Raw genomic sequence first — 19,129 nt, 5'->3', positions numbered from 1 at the left:
ATTCCTCTCTTCGTTGCTGCCTCATCTTGAGTAGCTTTTTGTCAATGCAGATTCCACAATTCCTGGCGTAGCTTCTGGGAAGGTAAATGGTGGTCCTATCTCCTTCTTGAACCAGTTGAAAACCTGGAAGGATCCAACACATTATAACATTTACTTTTAAATTAGTCATTTAGTAGACCTGAAGTGCAGTCCTTTGGAGAATTAGACCAGTTTGGGTCTGTTGAAATTATACACTAGACAGGAATTAATTCTGAATAAGATTTCACTGTGATCTGTCAGATATTTATTTTACTGATGTTGGCCCTACAAAATCAATTTCTGTCTTTGGGGATTCTGTTCTTAAATACTTCGGTTCAACATAGCTTACTACATTTATAACATAAAGGTGAAATAGGTTATCAGGTGAAAGAGAAAGAAAGACAAAGCAAATTTTTCAGAGCCATTTAGCACTGGCTGAAATTGAACTACTTTGCTCCTTTCCAGGCCCACTGGACCACATTAGTTGTTCTGAAAGCCAAAAGAGCAATCCAATAATGGGACTCCTTTGCCTGACAATATTAGTGAGATCCTTCACACAAGTAAAGCCAAACAGAATATGGTATAAGTGCCACAATAATTCACATTCAGGATTACCTCCTGATCAAAGCTGTTATTCATGAAACAGTGTTTGTAAAATAACCCACGTATCTCTTGGTCACGTTCCAGTGGCCAAAAGATCGGCAGAGCCATGCAAACAAGTGAGTGTATCCATGGTTCTCCAGACTCATCTATCTCCCTTAGTAGTCAGCCAGAGGACAACTGGAAGACGTCAATTGATGTGTTCGCCAATAGCAAGCCCATCTTTTAACTTGGCAAGCCTGTTTATAATGAGCACCAAATGGGGGCAAGTCAGATCTCACGCTCAGTTTCAGAAGTGCTCCATCAGCAAGACTTCTCCCTGCTTTGGCTATCCTCAACTGTAAGCCAGTTTGCACTGCAGTTGTGCTAACCTCTCACCTTGTTTCTGTCAGGTCCTAAAGGGATTTCCAGAATGTTTACAAGCTGATATCTGTCTACACCTCAACCAGAGTTTACTTCAGAACTGCAAAGCTTTCCAGGGAGCCAGTAAAGGCTGTCTCCGGGCGTTGGCTATGAAATTTAAGACAACACATGCGCCTCCTGGAGATACTCTAGTGCATTGTGGTGACATTCTGACTGCACTTTATTTCCTGTCACGAGGCTCCATTGAAATCCTCAAGAATGACATGGTTGTAGCAATTCTTGGTAAGCATTTGGACATTTCATAAAACTGGAAAACTGTATTGGTTCATACAGTCACTGTGATGTTTTTAGTAAGAGGAAATAATGGGTTGGATCCAGCCAGCTTTTCTGTGGCTCAGAAGGGGTGGAGGGGATCCCCTTTGACCACTGAAAAGGCCATGCTGGGCATCATGGGATCTGCATAGACAAAAGACGTGTGGGATGAGGGTTGTAGTAAGGAGGGGAATTAGGTGAGATTGAGTGACTAAGCTGGTTGGATCCAACCCTTGTACATGTGTCAGAATTAAAAAATAGAATTGATAGCATACATACGGAGTTTCAATTTAAAATCTAATTATTTCAAATATACACATAGCTTGCAACAGGTTGATAGTAAAGAAAGATAAGGCACTATCTAGCCCAATTGAATATTTTTAAATTCCCTTAAGTGTTTTTAAACATCTCCCACTGAAATCAGTGGCTTGTATCCTAGTACTCCACTTAGCAAAGTGTGAAGCTCTCCTCAAGCCTAAGGGGCTTTCTTTTGAAGGAAGTGGTTTTTCCTCCAGCAGAACTCCTTCCATTGGCAGAAGGCTCCCTAAGCTTAAGGATAGCTTCAGAATTTGCTAAGCAGAATGATAGGAGAAGAACTTACTGGATCGTGGGAACTCTGTCAACGTGATTTACCTGGATTTCAATAAAGTTTTTAATAAGGTCTTCCGTGACATTCTAATGGGTAAACTGGAAGACTGTGGACTAGACTATAGAACATTTCAGTAGATAGGGAACTGGTTAGAGGACCACACCAAAGAGTGGTGGTCAATGGCGTTTCATCAGATTGGAGGGAGGTGCCCAATGGGGTGCCACAGGGCTTGATTTTGGGCCTGGTACTTTTCAATATTTTTATCAATGTTCTGGATGAAGGGGTAAATGGGCTGCTCATTAAATTTGCTGATGATACCAAATTGGGAGGAGTGGCAAACACCCAAGAAGATAGAGTTAAAATTCAACAAGACCTGAATACTCTGGAGAAGTGGGCGGTTGTGAACAGGATGCAATTCAACAAAGATAAGTACATCATGTTATATCTGGGCCACAAAAATGTGAAGCACAAATACAAGCTAGGGGATACACTTCTGGGTAGTAGTGTATGCAAAAGAGATCTTGGAGTAAGAGTGGACTGTAAACTAAATATGAGCAGTCAGTGTGATGCAGTGGCAAAAAAGGCAAACTCAGTCTTGGGTTGTATCAAAAGGGCCATTGCTTCGAAATCGCAGAAAGTCATAGTCCCTTTCTGTGCTGCCTTGGTCAGGCTGCACCTGGAGTACTGTGTGCAGTTCTGGAGGCCTCATTTCAAAAAGGATGTGGACAAAATTGAGAAGGTGCAAAAGAGAGCGACAAGAATGATCAGGGGTCTAGAGACTGAGCCCTACGAGAAAAGGCTGAGGGCCTTGGGAATGTTTAGTTTGGAGAAGGGGAAATTGAGGGGGGACATGATTGTTCTCTTTAAATATTTGAAAGGCTGTCATTTGGAGGAGGGCAGGGAGCTGTTCCTGTTGGCAGCAGAGGATAGGACTCCAAGCAACGGGCTTAAATTATATGCAGAAAGGTACCAGCTGGATATCAGGAAAAACTTTTTCACAGTCAGAGTAGTTCAAAGGTGGAATCAGCTGCCTAGGGAGGTAGTGAGCTCCCCTTCACTGGCAGTTTTCAAGAAGGGGCTGGATGAATATTTGTCAGGGATGCTTTAGGCTCATCCTGCATTGGGCAGGGGGTTGGACTAGAAGGTCTGTATAGCCCCTTCCAACTCTGTGATTCTGTGATTCTGAGACAAGCAGAGTGATAGGAGATCCTATCAGCTTTCCAATCAATCCTACCTGCTTCCCTTCCTTGCTGCAGCCCCTGGCCCATGTGCCTTATGTCCACGTCGGTCCCTCAAACCCTAGCATAACCTCTTCAGGGATTACAAGGGGGAAAGAAAGATGGCGCTGGGTATCATCTGCATGTTAGTGACACCGCAGCCCAAACCTTCTGCTGACCTCTCGAAATGGCTTCATAGTGATACTAAATAGCACGGAGGATAAGATTGAACCTTGCAGAACTCCATAGGTCAGTGGCCAAGTGGCAGAGCAGTAATTTCCCAGTACCACCTTCTGAGACCGACCTCCCAGATGGGACTTTAACCACAGTAGCACAGTGCCCATTGGTCCCTGTACTGAGAGGTGACTTAGCAGGATATTATGGTCGATAGTACTGAAGGCTACTGATAGATCCAGCAGGGCTAGCAGGGTCACATTCCTATCTAGTTCTTGGTGGAGGTCATCAACCAAGGCGGCCAAAGCAGTCTCTGTTCCAAACCCTGGGCCGAAGCCGGATTGAAATGAGTCCAGAAGATTAATCTCTTCCAAGAGTCCCTGGAACTGAGAAATAATCACCTACTCTAGCACCTTGCCCAGGCCAAGACGGGAAGATTGGAGACTGGCCAGAAGTTCCCCAACATGGCACAGCTCAGAGAGGACTTTTTCAAAACAGGTCTAATCACTGCTTCCTTGAGCACGGGCAGCACAACTCTTGTTCTCATGGAATCATTTACCCTTACCTTCTCAGCCAATCCCCCTCTGGCAGATTTTATGTAGCAGAATCATGGTGCAGTATTTCCTAAATTGTAGTACATCAGCAACTCTTTAAAAAGATACCCCCGCCCATCAAGAGATAAATACGAAAAAGCTAGCCTGGGGCTGATTTCCTGGATATAATCATTTTCTAATACAGGATCTGTTTCTGTGGAAAGAGCATACAAGCATGGGACACCGCCCCCCTTTCTTGTCCAAGTGGTGCAGTTCTAGGAGAACTGCACCATACTTGCACCTGTTGCAAATATATAGATTGGTAATAATGTGTTATAAGAAAGGGCTATTATGATACTGCTCACCAATATAACTAGCACTAGGAAAAATGAGCAGACCAAAATTAGGACACTTTATATATTCAACTTATGAATCTTATGCAAATTACACAATATACAAAATGTACATGAATAGTTCTCATACACAAATAAACTTTCTAATGATTATCAAGTGTTTTCATTTAAAGTCCCAACTGAGGCCAAGCCTCGACCGTAATAGCCACAAGTCTTTTACTGTCTTTGTTGCGGTAATTTCATCGTCTCTTCAGCCTCAAGGTAAGTGGCAACGGACGAGGAATCCCTCACGTCCAGAGAAGTAGTCTCTTAAGGAGGAGCGGTGAGCAACAAACGTGGGAGGAAAGCAAACAAAATGCTATTTCTGCCCGACAAGCTTCTGGGTAATTTTGCTTGTTTCATATGTCACTTCATCAGAGGGCATTTGTCTTCCCACCACGCCAAGCTTTTCCTCCAGTTCTCCACAAGAACTTTTTACGTGCTAGATTCAGCGCACAGGAAGGAGGGTGACTAGTATGCCCAATTAACGACCACTGGATCTGGATATTATTTTGGAGAACTATGTCGTATTTCTTTTTAAGAAATAGTTCTATAATCTCTTCTGTATCTGTTTTTCCTTTCTTGTTGCAGGCAAAAATGATATATTTGGAGAGATGGTACATCTTTATGCAAAACCAGGGAAGTCTAATGCAGATGTGAGAGCTTTAACCTACTGTGATTTGCATAAGATTCAACGAGAAGACCTGCTAGAAGTTTTGGATATGTACCCAGAATTTTCCGACCTGTTTCTCACCAATCTGGAGCTCACTTTCAATCTAAGACATGAGCACCCCAAAGTATGTAAGAGTTATTTCTTTGGGTTTGGGGTTCATGTTCTGTTACCTTGAAATCATAGAGTTGGATCCAAAGTCATCTTTCACTGATGGAAGGCTTTTCCGTCAGCAGAAGAAGGAGGGAGTTTAGCTAATTTCTGCCTCCCACTTCAGGTGTGCCCCTACTCTTCCCAAGAATACCCTATCTCCCCGAACCATGATCAGTGTGGGGTTGGGGGGGAGTTCCATTCAGTCAGTGGAGTTCTGTTAACAGTGCTTTGGACAGTATTTCATAGAAAGACGACTGGTATGTGAAGTATGATTTCAGAATCTCCCCTCAATGGTGAATTAAAATTACTGTTTTTCAATTAATGCAATTAAGATAAAAACTCAAGTTCACAAAACCTAGATTTACAATGATTAATATTAATGGGGGAAATGGTCTCAAGATACTGTTTTTCTTTGGGGTATGGCTGGGGCACAACAAATTATTGTTTTTTTAAAAAAAACATACATATGTTGAAATAAGGGAATGGGAAGATAATATCCTGGATGGAAAAACCACAATTATACTAATAAGAAACAGGAAATTCTACAAAAATCACAATAGCCTCTTGCTTGAGTGCAGTTTGATCCTACTAAGTTTAGTGTTTAAAAAAAACATTTTATTTTTAATATGTCTGGGTTGCAACCTTAGTTAATATACTTCACATCTTTCCTTTAACGCTTAGAACAGCATTTCAATTTTTTTACACCCCAGCTAAGAAAATACCATTTGATAAAGCCTTCTTTTGAATCTCCGTCCTCTGATTCCAAGTCCCAAGCCAGGACTGGCGCCACTGTGAGCAAATTCTGAATGACAGAAGATGCAGCAAATTTGTTGTTGTTGTTGTTGTTGTTGTTGTTACTAATACTATTTTCTGGGAGGTGGCTTGTCACTGACTCCTCCAAACGTCTTCTCCTGCCTGTTGCCAAAAGACAGGAAGAGGACAAAGAGTGACACCCGCAGTAACTGCAGAACTCAATCAAAGCCAATAGCACAGCACGAGAAAAGCTCTGTGGCTGGGTCTTATCCTGTGCGTCAGCTGCCACATCTCTCTCCCTATCACAAAGACCATTTCACTCTTTCAGAGCTTTTAGTATCTGGTCAGGGATTAGCAACTTAAAGGAAGGAGATCTGGCGGCTAGCAGAAGGTGAGAAACAGCACACCAGGTCTGGCTTCTTCCATGCCGTTGCTAAACTATGAAGTGGAAATATTATGTATTTAAAAACTTTGGAGGCTCAGTCAATCCTCCAATGGGAGGTGATTGCCACTGGGCTCATTTGAGCACCCTCCCCTCCCTCCTCCTCTCAGCTGACTTGCAAGTTCATGCATATTGAAGTGTGTTGACCTTTAGCTACGATTGGGTCCTCTGATGTAGGGATCCACCCATCCCTCCTGTTCCCCGGAGCTCAGCCTAGGATCACTCATCAAATAGATCTTTATTGTGATATGTAGCAAGGCAGTCAAACAGAAGCCCAGTTTATTTACTATATTTGGACCCTGCTTTTCCACTGCAACATCCCCTGTGATGAATCTATTCCTGCACTCCAATTATTTTGGGGGAGGGGGTGTTTTACCCCCACTTAATGCTTCCTTATGCACCCAAAATGGAGGTGAGTAAAAAAGATAGCCTGCAGTTGTCTCCCTAACATGCTCGTTCTATATGTTTAGAAGAGTATTTTAAAAGGGAAGCATCCAAACATCCAGTGCACCCCCCCCCCCCATTTGAAATGGCACAAACTCTTAATTCTTGTCTGTTTTAGCAAAAGGTTTTTGGTGACTCGTTGTTGTGTTTCGGGGACATCAGCACTTTTATATCCTGATTTTAATGAAAAATTAAAATATAAACGCCCTTGAAATCTTCCATCAAAAGAATCAACTATTCAAAGAAGCAGCACCCTCCCCCCCCCCCCAAAGCGGAAAACCAACTTCCGCTGCGGAAATAATATCTCAGTTCTGCTAAATCAAAGAAGGAAGAGTTAGAGCAGTAACTCAAGGATGTCTGTAATTTGCCAGCCTTATTGTTACACAATGCAACTTTTTACTGTATAATTAAACATCATAGCTAATTATACTCAGCTACTACATTATTGCCTGCAATAATACACATCCCATAAGGGGAAGGTTTTTTAAATTTTGCTGCACTTCACTTTTTCTTTTAAAGCACTGCTCAAAAAGATCATTTCATTCTTGCGTAACAAAATAATATACTTGGACTGTCACCATCAGATTGATGTAAACTGCTGTTATCGCTCCTCATTTGGTCCAAGAATGTCTGAGTCTTTAAAGTGTTCTTCAATTAATCTAGATTAATTTGTCCTCTACAAATTTCATGGCACTAGGTCTGCAATCCAACACTTTCCTGGAAGTAAGTCCCACTGAATAAGATAAGACTTACTTAAGCTTAAGATTGCTCCCTAAACTGGCTGCATTTGTCAACAACTAAATCACATCTTTTCATTCTGGCATCCGATGTGGACGGGTGTCCCATCATAAGATGCATACACCCAGCTTAATGGGCACAGATAAGCAGGAAAATGGCGGGGGGGGGAATTAATACTAGGCTGCTTTTATGCACTCAGAAAACTGCTCATGCGCACAGATTGCATGCTGAATCAAGGCATCACTGTGGGTTGGATACAGTGCTCCATTCATGCAAAGATTGCTGATTTTGAACAAGGAATACAGTTTTTCTCTGCTTTCCCCTTCCCCAGTTGATTCTTGGGGAAGTCCCAGGTAGAATAATAGCCATATCAGTTGACGGGTTGAAGTACACAGGAGGAAGAGGTGAAATTGATCCTTCCTTCCTTCTCCGAGCTCCATTGGCAGGAGATATGGAAGAGGCAGGAAGGATGATTTTGCCTTTCCCTTCCCCCTCCTCATTGCAGCCCAGAAACCCACATGTCTGTTACTTTACACAGGTCCCGCAACTCACAAAATTGACTTTCCCAGGGTCACAAATGGCTGCTGAAGGAGGGGAAAGTGGAGAAACTCCAGGACCGTCAGCCTCTTCTGGTGATGGATCGTGGGATCCAGCCCTACATATAAAAGAGGCTGACCGCCATGCCAAATCGTGACAGCACTAAAACTTAGACCTCTCCACCAAGCTATGTAGAAAATGGCCTGATGAGAAGTGGATATGAACCACAAGGGCAGGATTTTGTGAGTCTTTAAAGAGGGAACGGTGGGAGGAAAACTTTTGCCTGCTCAAGGCCCTGAAAACATATAAGGTCCTGGAGGAGAAGATGGGGGGTAATGTGTATTGAGACTGGAAGGCATCTGTGGTGCTTCAAACAATCTTCATTTATTTAACAAATAACCAGTAACGGGGAACAACGACTGCAGCCATCTCTAACTGGCTGTAACTGTCACTTCACAGGCTCTCAGCCTGTGGGTCTGCCCCCAAAACTACAGTGGCTCCAACAATCCAAATATACAACAGGGGGTCCACATGGTACCCTCTCCTGCTATTACCTATAAGCTCCCATGTTTGTATTTTTAGTATACATTTAACTAATGCTCAGAATAGAAAGTAAGATGGGTAGAAACAGAGGGTGGGAATCCTTTCATAATAATAGGTTTGGGATGGGGCACTGCCTTGGATGGGAGACCTGGCTTTTGAAGTAGCTTGGCTTTCTGCGTGGGAGCACAGGCATAATCGAAAGTTCATACATATATTTTTAATTAAATTTCTAATAAGCAAAATAAACAATCATCAATCACTGTTATGAGCATGAGAAGGGAAAGACACTTTTATTAGCATTCAAACACACAGTGACATTCCCTTTTTAAGACCCAATTTTTGTGAGTCATTGTGAATTGCCAGCCATGCCTAATTTACTTGACTTTCCCCTTTCCAACTTACAAATAGTTGTGTAAAACTAACTCAACAAAATGAGTCTAATCTATCATGTTATGCATATTTTACTTATCAAGACTGAGCTTGCAATAAGGTCACAGAGCACAAACGGTTCCGACGGTGACAACAGCCAGCTACGGAGACGGAAACTGTCTTTTGAAAGCGAAATTGATAAAGGTAAATGTTATTCCTGCTTAACTGTATCGAATAGTATTCCTGCAATGCTAACTCCGTGCAAGTTTTTTTTTCTGTCTGCAACCAATGACTCCTTCTTAAAAGGCTCTAAATGCACTGAACCAATTTGCACCAATAGTATTCAAAAACCCATAGCGAGTAGCCAGGGCTGATTTGCATTAATATGACAAATTGTTCATTGACCTTAGAATTCACATGTGAAAGTCTTCTCAGTCGACCTCAACTCTCACTTTCTTAGCCCTGAGCTGTCCACTGTCAAGCTGCAGCCGGATTGGGAGCTCACAGCATGCTGCATAAGGCCCAGGGAACTAGACCTAGAGTAGCAGCCAGATGGCAGAGTGATGCAGAAGGAGCAAGGAGCAATCAATAACTAGTCAGACCAAGGGACTGCAGAACTGGGACTGTTTTCCCAGAGGCAACAAGAAGTTGATCTGGCAAGATCAAAGCCCAACAGGTGCTTATATCCCCAAGCAGGGCCTGGTGACAGGCAGTGTCCTGTAGTTCAAGTAATGGGATTTAAGATATTGGCCCTTTGCCTTGACACTTAGTCTGTGACACCATTGAATTATACTTTCTGCTTTCTCCAGTGGGGAGCATTAGGGAATGAAACAGTGCTGAGTTGGGTTGGAAGGTCACCTCACAGGGTGATTATTGTTGTGGGGATAATAATCACATACTTTGTAAACCGCTCTGAGTGGGTATTAAGTTGTCCTGAAGGGCAGTATATAAATTGAATGTTGTTGTTGTTGTTGTTGTTGTTGTTGTTAAGGTTCATAGTCCTCATCCAAAAGATCTGTATTGGCTCTTCCAAGACCAGAGTGCAAATGTTCCAGGGCAAGCGTTATATTGTGCACATGAAAGCATCCTTGGACATGACCAGGCACATCACTTGGACATGGATTTTGGAAATCTGTATTGCAGAATCAGGAATAAGAAGTTGCTGTGGGGAAAATAAGGGAAAATCTGACAGTGCAGGGAAGTGATTACCTAAAAGGTTCCTGGTCAGACATACATTCCCAAACACTACAGAACTATGTGATACGATTGAAATATCTATATTATGCTTTTATTCCTATGACTTTGAAGAGCGTACTTAATGAGATTATACCATTCGCCCTATAAACTGATAGTCCTGATCATAAACGGATTAGCTTGGATCCTGTGCTCGTTTTCACTTTCACCCCTCTTGGTTCATTGTAGAGGCACCCTCCTCTGTTGAGCGTATGCCTCTGGCAGGAGGGCATTTTGGCTCATCAAAAGACACAGGGCTTGCATGACTGAAAATTCCTAGTGCTAGAGGAGCTCACGGCACAGGAAAAAATGACAAAAAAGAGGATTGCACAAACAGAAGAAAGGCAGAGGATCCAAGCCAATAACCAATAAGCCTTCTGGTTTCAAGCTTTCATGGATCTGTGTATCCTAGTCAAGGTGGTCTTTAGCTCAGTATCTTATTGTTCAGCAGAATTACATTACCTTTTTCCATCAAAGAAATATTTTGAAAAGCAAAGACAAGAATGACAGCAAAACAGTCAAGAAAATGCCCCCATGAAATATTTAGACTGCTCTTCACACACACAAAATCTGTTGACAGAAGTGGCTTGCTAGAATGACCTTCACATTCCGTATGAAAAAACATACTTTGCCACCTGAAGGAGAAAGAAAATAGCCTCCTCATGCATGCCTGCTGTGGAATTGTTAGTTGCTGCTTCAGGGTGGCTGTGGAGCGGCTTCCATCAGTTCCATCCTTTATGCATGTCAAGTCGTGATGTGAAGTCTAGCAAAATCTGTGGTAATAAATGAAATTTAACATCATTTTTGCTGCTCTTAGGTTGGCTATGGACCATTCCACCACAAGATGATCTACAATGACTTACAGAGCTAGCCTGAGTAGAGTTACACCCTTAGAATCAGAATCATAGGATTGGAAGGGACCGCTAGGGTCACCTAGTCCATTGAAGTTCATGCACTTCAATGCGCTTAGAAGGGTCTATTTAGGATGATGCTGGTCGTCTACGATTGCTGATGATTTTATTCAATTAAGTAGTTACAAAAACTGAGGAGGACCATTTGGAAGAATAGCAGTGTAATACATCTTACCTTTTGATTTCGGTAAGCGTACAGTTTTGGCTATCAAATTGTAACAAAAATAATGGTTGGATGGACAAAAGAAGAAGATGGAAAAATCACTACTTCCAGTTTTCATATTTCACATGGCTGAAACTTGATTTGATGCATGTTTTACTTGGAATGCATTCCCAGTTCTTCAGTGGACTGACTGAATACACTTGCACGGACCTATTGAAATCAGTAAGGGTTCATTTCAAGAAAATACGGCATTAGTCAGAGTAAGAAATACCAGAATTGAATAGTCACATGCGAGAAGGGCTGTGTCCTGTGTGGAGAAATAAGGTGTTCTGATTCCTCTCTGTCACAATAGTGAAGACTGGCAGCTAACAAATGCACTTCAACACCATGCGCATTTACAATTATGGAAAAATGTGCCCTTATCATATAAGTTCAAATGGGAAACAGCTATTCCCATGTTAAAAGCCATGTTTACTGTTCATACAAAAAATACAAGAGACACAAAACTGTTTTGATGATATCCTTGGAACTATCTTGAAAGTGCTTCATGCGTGCAGGGATCTCTCAACACTTTCTAGCTGACAGAAGAACATACGAACTACATTCACTGGAAAGTACTGAGGTGCTATAAGGACATATGTCTGGATCGATTTTTCTGCTGTGGCTTTTTTCTGCAAGGCCATCAATTCATGATGCAGTCCTTGAAATTATCAACATGCATGTGTGACCCAATCTCTAGGAGAAGGTAACATTTTTTTCTGAGCTGTCTGCCATAGGAAGCTTCCTATCCTATCACTTTGAAGTCCACGCTTAGAGAAGAACTGATTTCTTTGTAACACTGATACATTTCTTAAACTGCTCCTCCTGAGTCATGCCTCAGGCCCTTTAAAATCCTAGTTTCCCTCTTGGTTTAAGGATATATATATTAGTCTTAGCTTTTGTTCCCCTTGAAGTGCTTAAGCATGAGGTGGTACTTACCGTCTTTTTCTTCATGTTAGCCTGTTCTGCTTGTTGCTATGGCAACTGTTTCTGCAGCAGCTTCATAGAGGATTTAGATGATATCTACTCAGTTTTTCATCCTTTATCTCTAGTACCTTAACCACTTAGTTTGCCAAGAGTAGAACAATGACTTCAGCAATGAATTTTTTGCTTCTTAAACCATCTCTGAAGTAGTGGTATAAGAACATCCTAATCAAACTTTTGATTTTTTGACATCCCAGACGTAGCACAGATGGCTTTGAATCCTGTCTGGAGTGCTACAGCCTCACATCTTTAATAGTTTATGATTTGATTCATCAGCTTCTGGACTTTTTTTGCAGAAGGGACCAGTGTCATTTGGTCTTTAGGATCCACACAATAATCTTCTTCTTGTCACCTTTACATTATCGGCTGCCTTTGTATAAGATTGCCCTCCTTAACATGTGCTCCTTGGGGAGTTATGTAACAAATGGAGATTGGCAAGTGGCATATTCAAAAATTGGCCCAAGTGAGGCATTTCCATGCAGTCCTATCCAGAATTACTCTAGTCTGTCCCATTTAAATCCATGGACTTAGACTGGAATAACTTTGCACAGGGCTGTGCTGTAAGAGACCAAACTATGAAACCAGGAGGCCCTGTTTCAAATAACATCCCATCCGTGGACTTACTGAAAAATCTTAGTCACTTTTTTTTAGACCCACATTCCTAGCCCCTGCTTCAGTCTGTAATACAGGGATTACAGCTGACAACTCCTACTAAAGGCTCAGGTATTATTTATTTACTAATTATTTATTTACTTCATTTATACTCTACATTTCTTTCCAGTGAAGATGCAAAGCATCTTAGTTTGTTCTCCTCTCCTCCATTTGATCCTCACAACAGCAACAACCTTGTGAGGCAAGTTAGACCAAGAGAGAGTGACTGTCGCCAGGTCAGCCAGCAAGCTTCCATGGCAGCATGAGGATTTGAACCTGGGTGTCCCAGGCCCTAGAGCCAAAACAGACGAGACGCCTGACACGTGGAGGACACTCATCAGTTTCCCGCACGTTTCCACAGGAAATGTAGTGAGAAAGAGGGAGAATCCCCCCGCTCCCTGGCAGAGATTCTTTCTCTGGGCATCTCATGTAGTCTGCTCAGCTCCCTCACCGCTGCCAGCATGCTTGGCTCCCAAGTGCATTTAGAAGAGCAAAGGGAGAGTGCTGGCAGCAGCGAGAGGAAGCATGCTCCCCTTGCTCTCCGAAATGCACTCGGGAACCAAGCACGCTGGCAGCAGTGAGAAGGAGAGGGAGCTTCCTGTGAGATCGGCTCCCTGTCCATCTCACTGCCACCAGCGTGCTTTGATTCCAGGCAAGGGGAGCACACTGGCAGTGGCGAGAGGGAGCTGAGCAGACGAGACGAGACGCCGAGAGAAGGAACCTCTGCCAGGGAGAGGGGGGATTCTTTCTCTTCTCTCTGACAGAGGTTCGTTCTCACTACATTTCCCATGGAAATTTGCGGGAAACTGACGAGTGGCCTCCACACATCAGGCATCTCATCTGTTTTGCCTCCTAGTCTGACATTCTTACCAATACACTACACTGCCTGTTATGCTTTGGAAGCCTTCTGCTCGAAATCCTGGAGAGCTACAGCCAGACAGAGTAGACAGTACTGGCCTTGGTAGATCAACGGCAGCTTCTTCTGTATGTAACAGATAACTGGCACCCGAAGCTGAGAGTTCTCTATGAAAGAACATTGCTCTTTCAGAAGATATAATGAGAGGATGTGGGAGTTGTGTGTATGATCTGTGATGACCCCATTGTACATCTAAGCCATCACTTGGCCTTGCAGTCAACATAGTTTCTCCATGGCCTCAGTTAGAGGTCTTGCACATCACCTACTTGACCTTTTTATCCGGAGACAATGGGGATTGAACCTCAGACCTTCTTCATGGCAAACAGATGCTCCACCACTGAGCCATGGCCTCACCTCATGGTGATGGTATAGAGTGGTATACAGATGTCATACAGTTATGATATAGAGAAATCAAGTGATATACATACAGACACAAACCTGCTATTCGTTTCTTCCATCTTTGTGATGTACCTCGGGTCATTAGCTTTTTGTAGGCAGTGAAATTCCTATTTCATCAGACTATATAACAATATAGAATGCAGTCTTCCAGTTCAGCACACCCAGGAGAATATAATATAACTTCCAGCTAAGGTTCTTTGGCTCGGTCATTTTCTCAGATTGTGTGGGATTTTCCGAAAGAAAAGAAGATTGATTCTGAAAAAAGCTGGTCTCTCATCAGTTGCTTCCCCTATCCACGTAAGAGGCCAGATGGCCCCATCTGAAATCTTGACACTTTTACAGCAAGCACAGGAATGCAACCTCTCTGGGAGTTTATATAACCTGAGGACCTGTTTGGAGCTTTTTGTCATTGTGAGATAGCCACATAAGGCTTGGACCAGCTAGCTGCTGTCCCAGCCATATGATATGATAAAACCTCATATCTAAGGCCTGTAGCCCTATTCATTCTTAGTTAGGAGGAAATCCTATTGAATGAAGAGGGGTTTACTTCCAAGTAAAATACACATATGATCTGGTTAAATGACGTATAACTAGTATCATATTCCAAAATCAACATTGGAACTGCCTAGATTCCTGTACATCCCCCACATATAGCAGAATTGTGTAGACTAATAAAGAATGTTAAGCAGATGGAGCAATTCTCCCAGGATATTACTACAAACGAGCATTGAGACTCCCATAGTAAAACATACCATAAATAAATCTTCTGTGCAAAAATATCTTGACATTTCAGTTCAAAGCCTGCACAAAGTACTATTAAAGGGAGGAATACATCTGCTGCCCATCCTCATTTCAAGTATTTATTTGTACACAGTGGTTGTTTCTGTTTTGTTTTTATCTTAAAACTCAGGGGTGCCACATACAACCACTGTAGAGGTGAATTGCAGGATTGACTGAAGGAAACAGGCACAGCTTCTCTCTGGAACAAGATATTAAAGTAGCAGAGAGTCAATTTGCTAAATGATCTCATCTTCTTTCCTGCATCTTCAAAGACCAGAATAAGTGGCATGGTACTGACTGTAAAGATTTCTATTTTAACAGACTACGACAAAGAGGACAGGGAATCAGCGGATAACATAAGACATTATCAGGGCAGCAAGAAACATTTTGAAGAAAAGAGAAGCCAGTCATCTTCTTTTGTGTCATCCATTGATGATGAGCAGAAACCCTTGTTCTCCGGGATCATCGGCTACCCACCGGTAATGGGCAAGGCAGCAGTGCTAGATTTTGAAGAGATGGTGCATGTCACAGAAAGAATCCAAATGGAAAAGAGAAGTCATTCTTGCAAAGGTAATCTATGCACAACATATTCACGGTTAAGGACCTATGTAAAAAAAATAATACAGCGGTGCGCTTTTAACAGCAAGCACTGAAATGTTTGTGTTAGAATATTCCTTCTGTTCAAATAAAACCATGCCGGTAGGTAATTCCTCTAAGCAATTATTCCTTCCAAAAGGCATGATTGATTCATGACATCTGTGTTTCTGTGTGTTTTAATAGCATCCTTACTGTACTTTTTTTGTTCTATTGTGTTGTCAATCTTGTATGTTTTTTAATTCTCTTTAATGGAATCTGTCTAGTTTAAGAGAAATTGCTGAAAAGACTGATTGCCTATGCATTATGTGGGCAAAAAATAACCAAAAGACCGGCCATTCCTACTCTAGAACAGAATTGTCCACATAAGAATCTTCTGTAGATCAATGCACAAAATGCAGTTTATGCTGTTTATGCAGTAGTACAAGCAGAGAGCAAACATGCACCAGCCCAAAACACCAGCCAAACAGACACAAGTCAGCCCATATGTTACAAGAACAGGCAAAACTTCTCTAAGTCCTTCAGCTGTCTGCCTGGCAGAAAGTTTCTTTCTAGATTAAGACATAGCGATCAGTTCAGCCTGCTTCATTCTTGACTGGTATGGCTTGGTTGCCGTTCCCCAGTCATGCAGAAGAATGAGGAAATCATGCCAGTAAGTGATGCTGGCCTGTGACAAAGAGTAACACAGAGATGGAAACATCCCATATAACCTGCTTGTGCCAAACAATTTAGCCTTTCAGAGTCACTAGTACAACATGAACTTGAGAAGGCAGCAACAATACTATACCATTAATGTGTGAATTGGGCCTTGCTGCACACCCAGAATCTGTCGTCCGCTAATAATGCCGGAGAAGTTGAAAAATGGAGAGGAAAGGCAGGGATATGATGGCAGAGATCCATTGACCTTGGGGAAATCATTCTTGAAGAACAACAGCAGTAGCATCTCCCTCAACATTAGGGCGATACCAGTTCTTACGTAACATTCATAGCTTGATACTATTCCTGTAAGAGAAACTTTGATTGAAAAAAAGATCTTGAATGAAGGAGCATTGCAAAAAAGGGACATGGCCTTGTGCTACTTGTTCATTTGGGCTTTTTAAAAAATAGGCTGCAAGTACAAACGTGTAAGTGCCTGTCCTTTCATGTACTAGAAAATGTTTTTTTTTAAAAAAAACTTTCAATAGAGTTCCAGAACTACCCTGAGCATTGGGAAGGCCTGTGTTTTTCATCCTCCATGACACTCAAACTGCAGTGCCTGTTGCAGTGATGCTGGCCTCCCTGAAGGGGGATAATGTCACCGGACTGTATTTCAAATGCCCCCTCCCCCCAAATCCGCAAGACTTGGTTAATATTAGCAATACTATTTGTTTAGTGATTTCGAGTGTTCAAAGCTCATATTATCCCAGTAATTCTTACAACAACCATGCAGAGTCAGTATTATTATCCTGATGTTGTAGATAGGGGACTGGATCTGATGGCAAATAGCGTTCCCAAGACCATCAAGGAGTTCCTAGTTGAGGTGAGATTTGAACCATGAATTTCCTGTGTTATTGTTCAGTTCCTTAGCCAATAGGCTACATTGACTCAGTTCAGAAATAATACTTAAACATGATTTGCGCTAACCATTGTTTGTTGCCTTAATCCTAGTTTCTTTATTTACTTGATTTATACCTTATTTTTCTCGCCAATGGGAACCCAAAGTAGTCTACCACATTCTCCCCTCCTCCCCTTTATCCTCACAACAACTCCATGAGGTGTGTGAGGCTGAGAGTGTGTGACTGGTCCAAGATCACCCAGCAAGCTTCCTGGGCAGAGTAGGGATTCGAATCCGGGTCTCCCAAATTAAGGTCTCAAACATACAGTGAAACAGGTTGCACTCTACCCGCACAGAATGTGTCTGGGTGGGACCATAAGTCTCGCTCGTCCCTTAGTAAGTAGAGATGATGAAAATGTGTCTGAACCATGGTTTCCTCTGGGTAGATGTACCATTTTTCCACGGAGATAGATCAAGATGGGTAGCTGTGTTTGTCTATAGCAATAGAAAAGAGCAAGAGTCCAGTAGCACCTATAAGAGTAACAAAATTAATGGTAGGGTATGAGCTTTCATGAACCAGCTCACTTCTTCAGATATCTTCTGATTCCTCCAGCTTGTGAGGAATCAGTCTTACTAGGGTTTTTTTACCATTCTGATGTAGCCCTCAACTCAGCTAAGGAAAACAAACCATGGTTATCTCTCTGTAGAATCACTTGTTCTCTAATAGAGGGGGGGGCGGGGAATGAGCAGTTGACCTCTACAATATCACTTCCACCTTCCTAATAGCCTCAGGGAGCAAGCCTATGCAGATTTACTCAGAAGCAAGTTCCATGTTATTCAATGGGGCTTACTTCCAAAATGAATGTCTTTAGGACAGCAGTCTCAGAATCATAAAATGCTGGACCCTTGACTTCCAAATCTAAATTTATTTATTTTTATTTACTTATTTACATTCATTATAGTCTGCCTTTCTCACTGAGACTCAAATGCAAAACTGCAGTTGTATTAAGCAGAAACCACTAGTTCAGTTGGATTGCCAATAGGCCTGGAGAAAAATGTCCTTTCCTTTTAATAAAAGGTTAATTTTTGGAAGTGGCTTCCTGAAGCTTTTTGTGGCATGACGGTAAATAATATCATCTGGTAAATGACATCTTGTTAAACCTCTATTAATGGGGCAGGACATTTTTTTCTCCAGGCAGTTGGTAACTCTGGGGTTCAGGCTTAATCTGCTTTACCATCGCTACACTGCTCAAACAACATTTTCCAAAGTGTCTCTTTACTTTGCCTCTTTCCTTTTTCAGTATCTAAAATTAGCAGCCACCTTTGAAAATGTGAACCTTGATTGCTCCGAATCAAAGTAATGATAGCTTTGTTGCTCCACCTGTTGGAAAATTTCATACTACACTCTTAGCACAAATTCCTGTGATAGATAGCTAGACATACTTGGTGTCACACATCAAAGGCAGTTCATAAAAACCACTGAGAATGAGTAAAATAGCATGGGATTGATTTATGGCTGGCCATTATTTCTTTCACTAAGATTAACTGTAAGATGCTGTCATCATGTATCTGAGATTGAAAGCCTAATTCGCCAAGGACTGCTCGTGTGCAAGCCCCATGGGATCACTATGAGAGCCATTTTAATGGGCTGTGCACTTAAAAGAATTATTATCCAGCCATATAATGATACTTTAATTTAGCATAACGTGGCATGGCGCTCACACACCTTCCTGAGAAGAGGGGAGATACATTGCCCTGTTAATACGTAAAGGAAGGTTGTTGTTCTGAGTGTAAGTTATTGAAATGCCTGCCGATAAGGGCTCTTTTGTTAAAGTATGGTTTGTGGCCAGGGCCCCTTTCTGTTATCAGCCCTTGTTCCCCACCACTACTTTACAGGCTGAAGTAGGAAAGGGGAGAAAGGGGGCGGGAGCTCACTGATATGCAACGTGACTTCCTGCGCAAAACTGGAAATGACATAATTGCACTGGGGCAACTCTCTAAAAAAACTTTATGGGATAGGGGGGCAGAGTCTGGGGAGAGGTGGTAGCTTAGCAGGGATGTGATGCCACAGAATTCAC

General features: G+C 42.2%; 1 protein-coding gene across 1 annotated transcript in view; it reads left to right on the top strand.

Annotated features, from left to right (window-relative positions):
* KCNH7 (potassium voltage-gated channel subfamily H member 7) overlaps positions 1 to 19,129 on the top strand; it is a 413,623-nt gene that overhangs the window by 374,860 nt on the left and 19,634 nt on the right. Inside the window, exons 10-13 of the mRNA XM_054971836.1 lie at positions 1,011 to 1,263; positions 4,790 to 4,995; positions 8,952 to 9,051; positions 15,245 to 15,493. Coding sequence (XP_054827811.1) covers positions 1,011 to 1,263; positions 4,790 to 4,995; positions 8,952 to 9,051; positions 15,245 to 15,493 — 808 coding nt within the window. The remainder of the gene's footprint in view (positions 1 to 1,010; positions 1,264 to 4,789; positions 4,996 to 8,951; positions 9,052 to 15,244; positions 15,494 to 19,129) is intronic.

The sequence above is a fragment of the Eublepharis macularius genome, chromosome 2 (assembly GCF_028583425.1).
Source record: "Eublepharis macularius isolate TG4126 chromosome 2, MPM_Emac_v1.0, whole genome shotgun sequence".
Taxonomy (NCBI): Eukaryota; Metazoa; Chordata; class Lepidosauria; order Squamata; family Eublepharidae; genus Eublepharis; species Eublepharis macularius.
The sequence above is the reverse complement of the archived record's forward strand: the minus strand, read 5'-3'. Positions and strand labels throughout refer to the sequence as shown.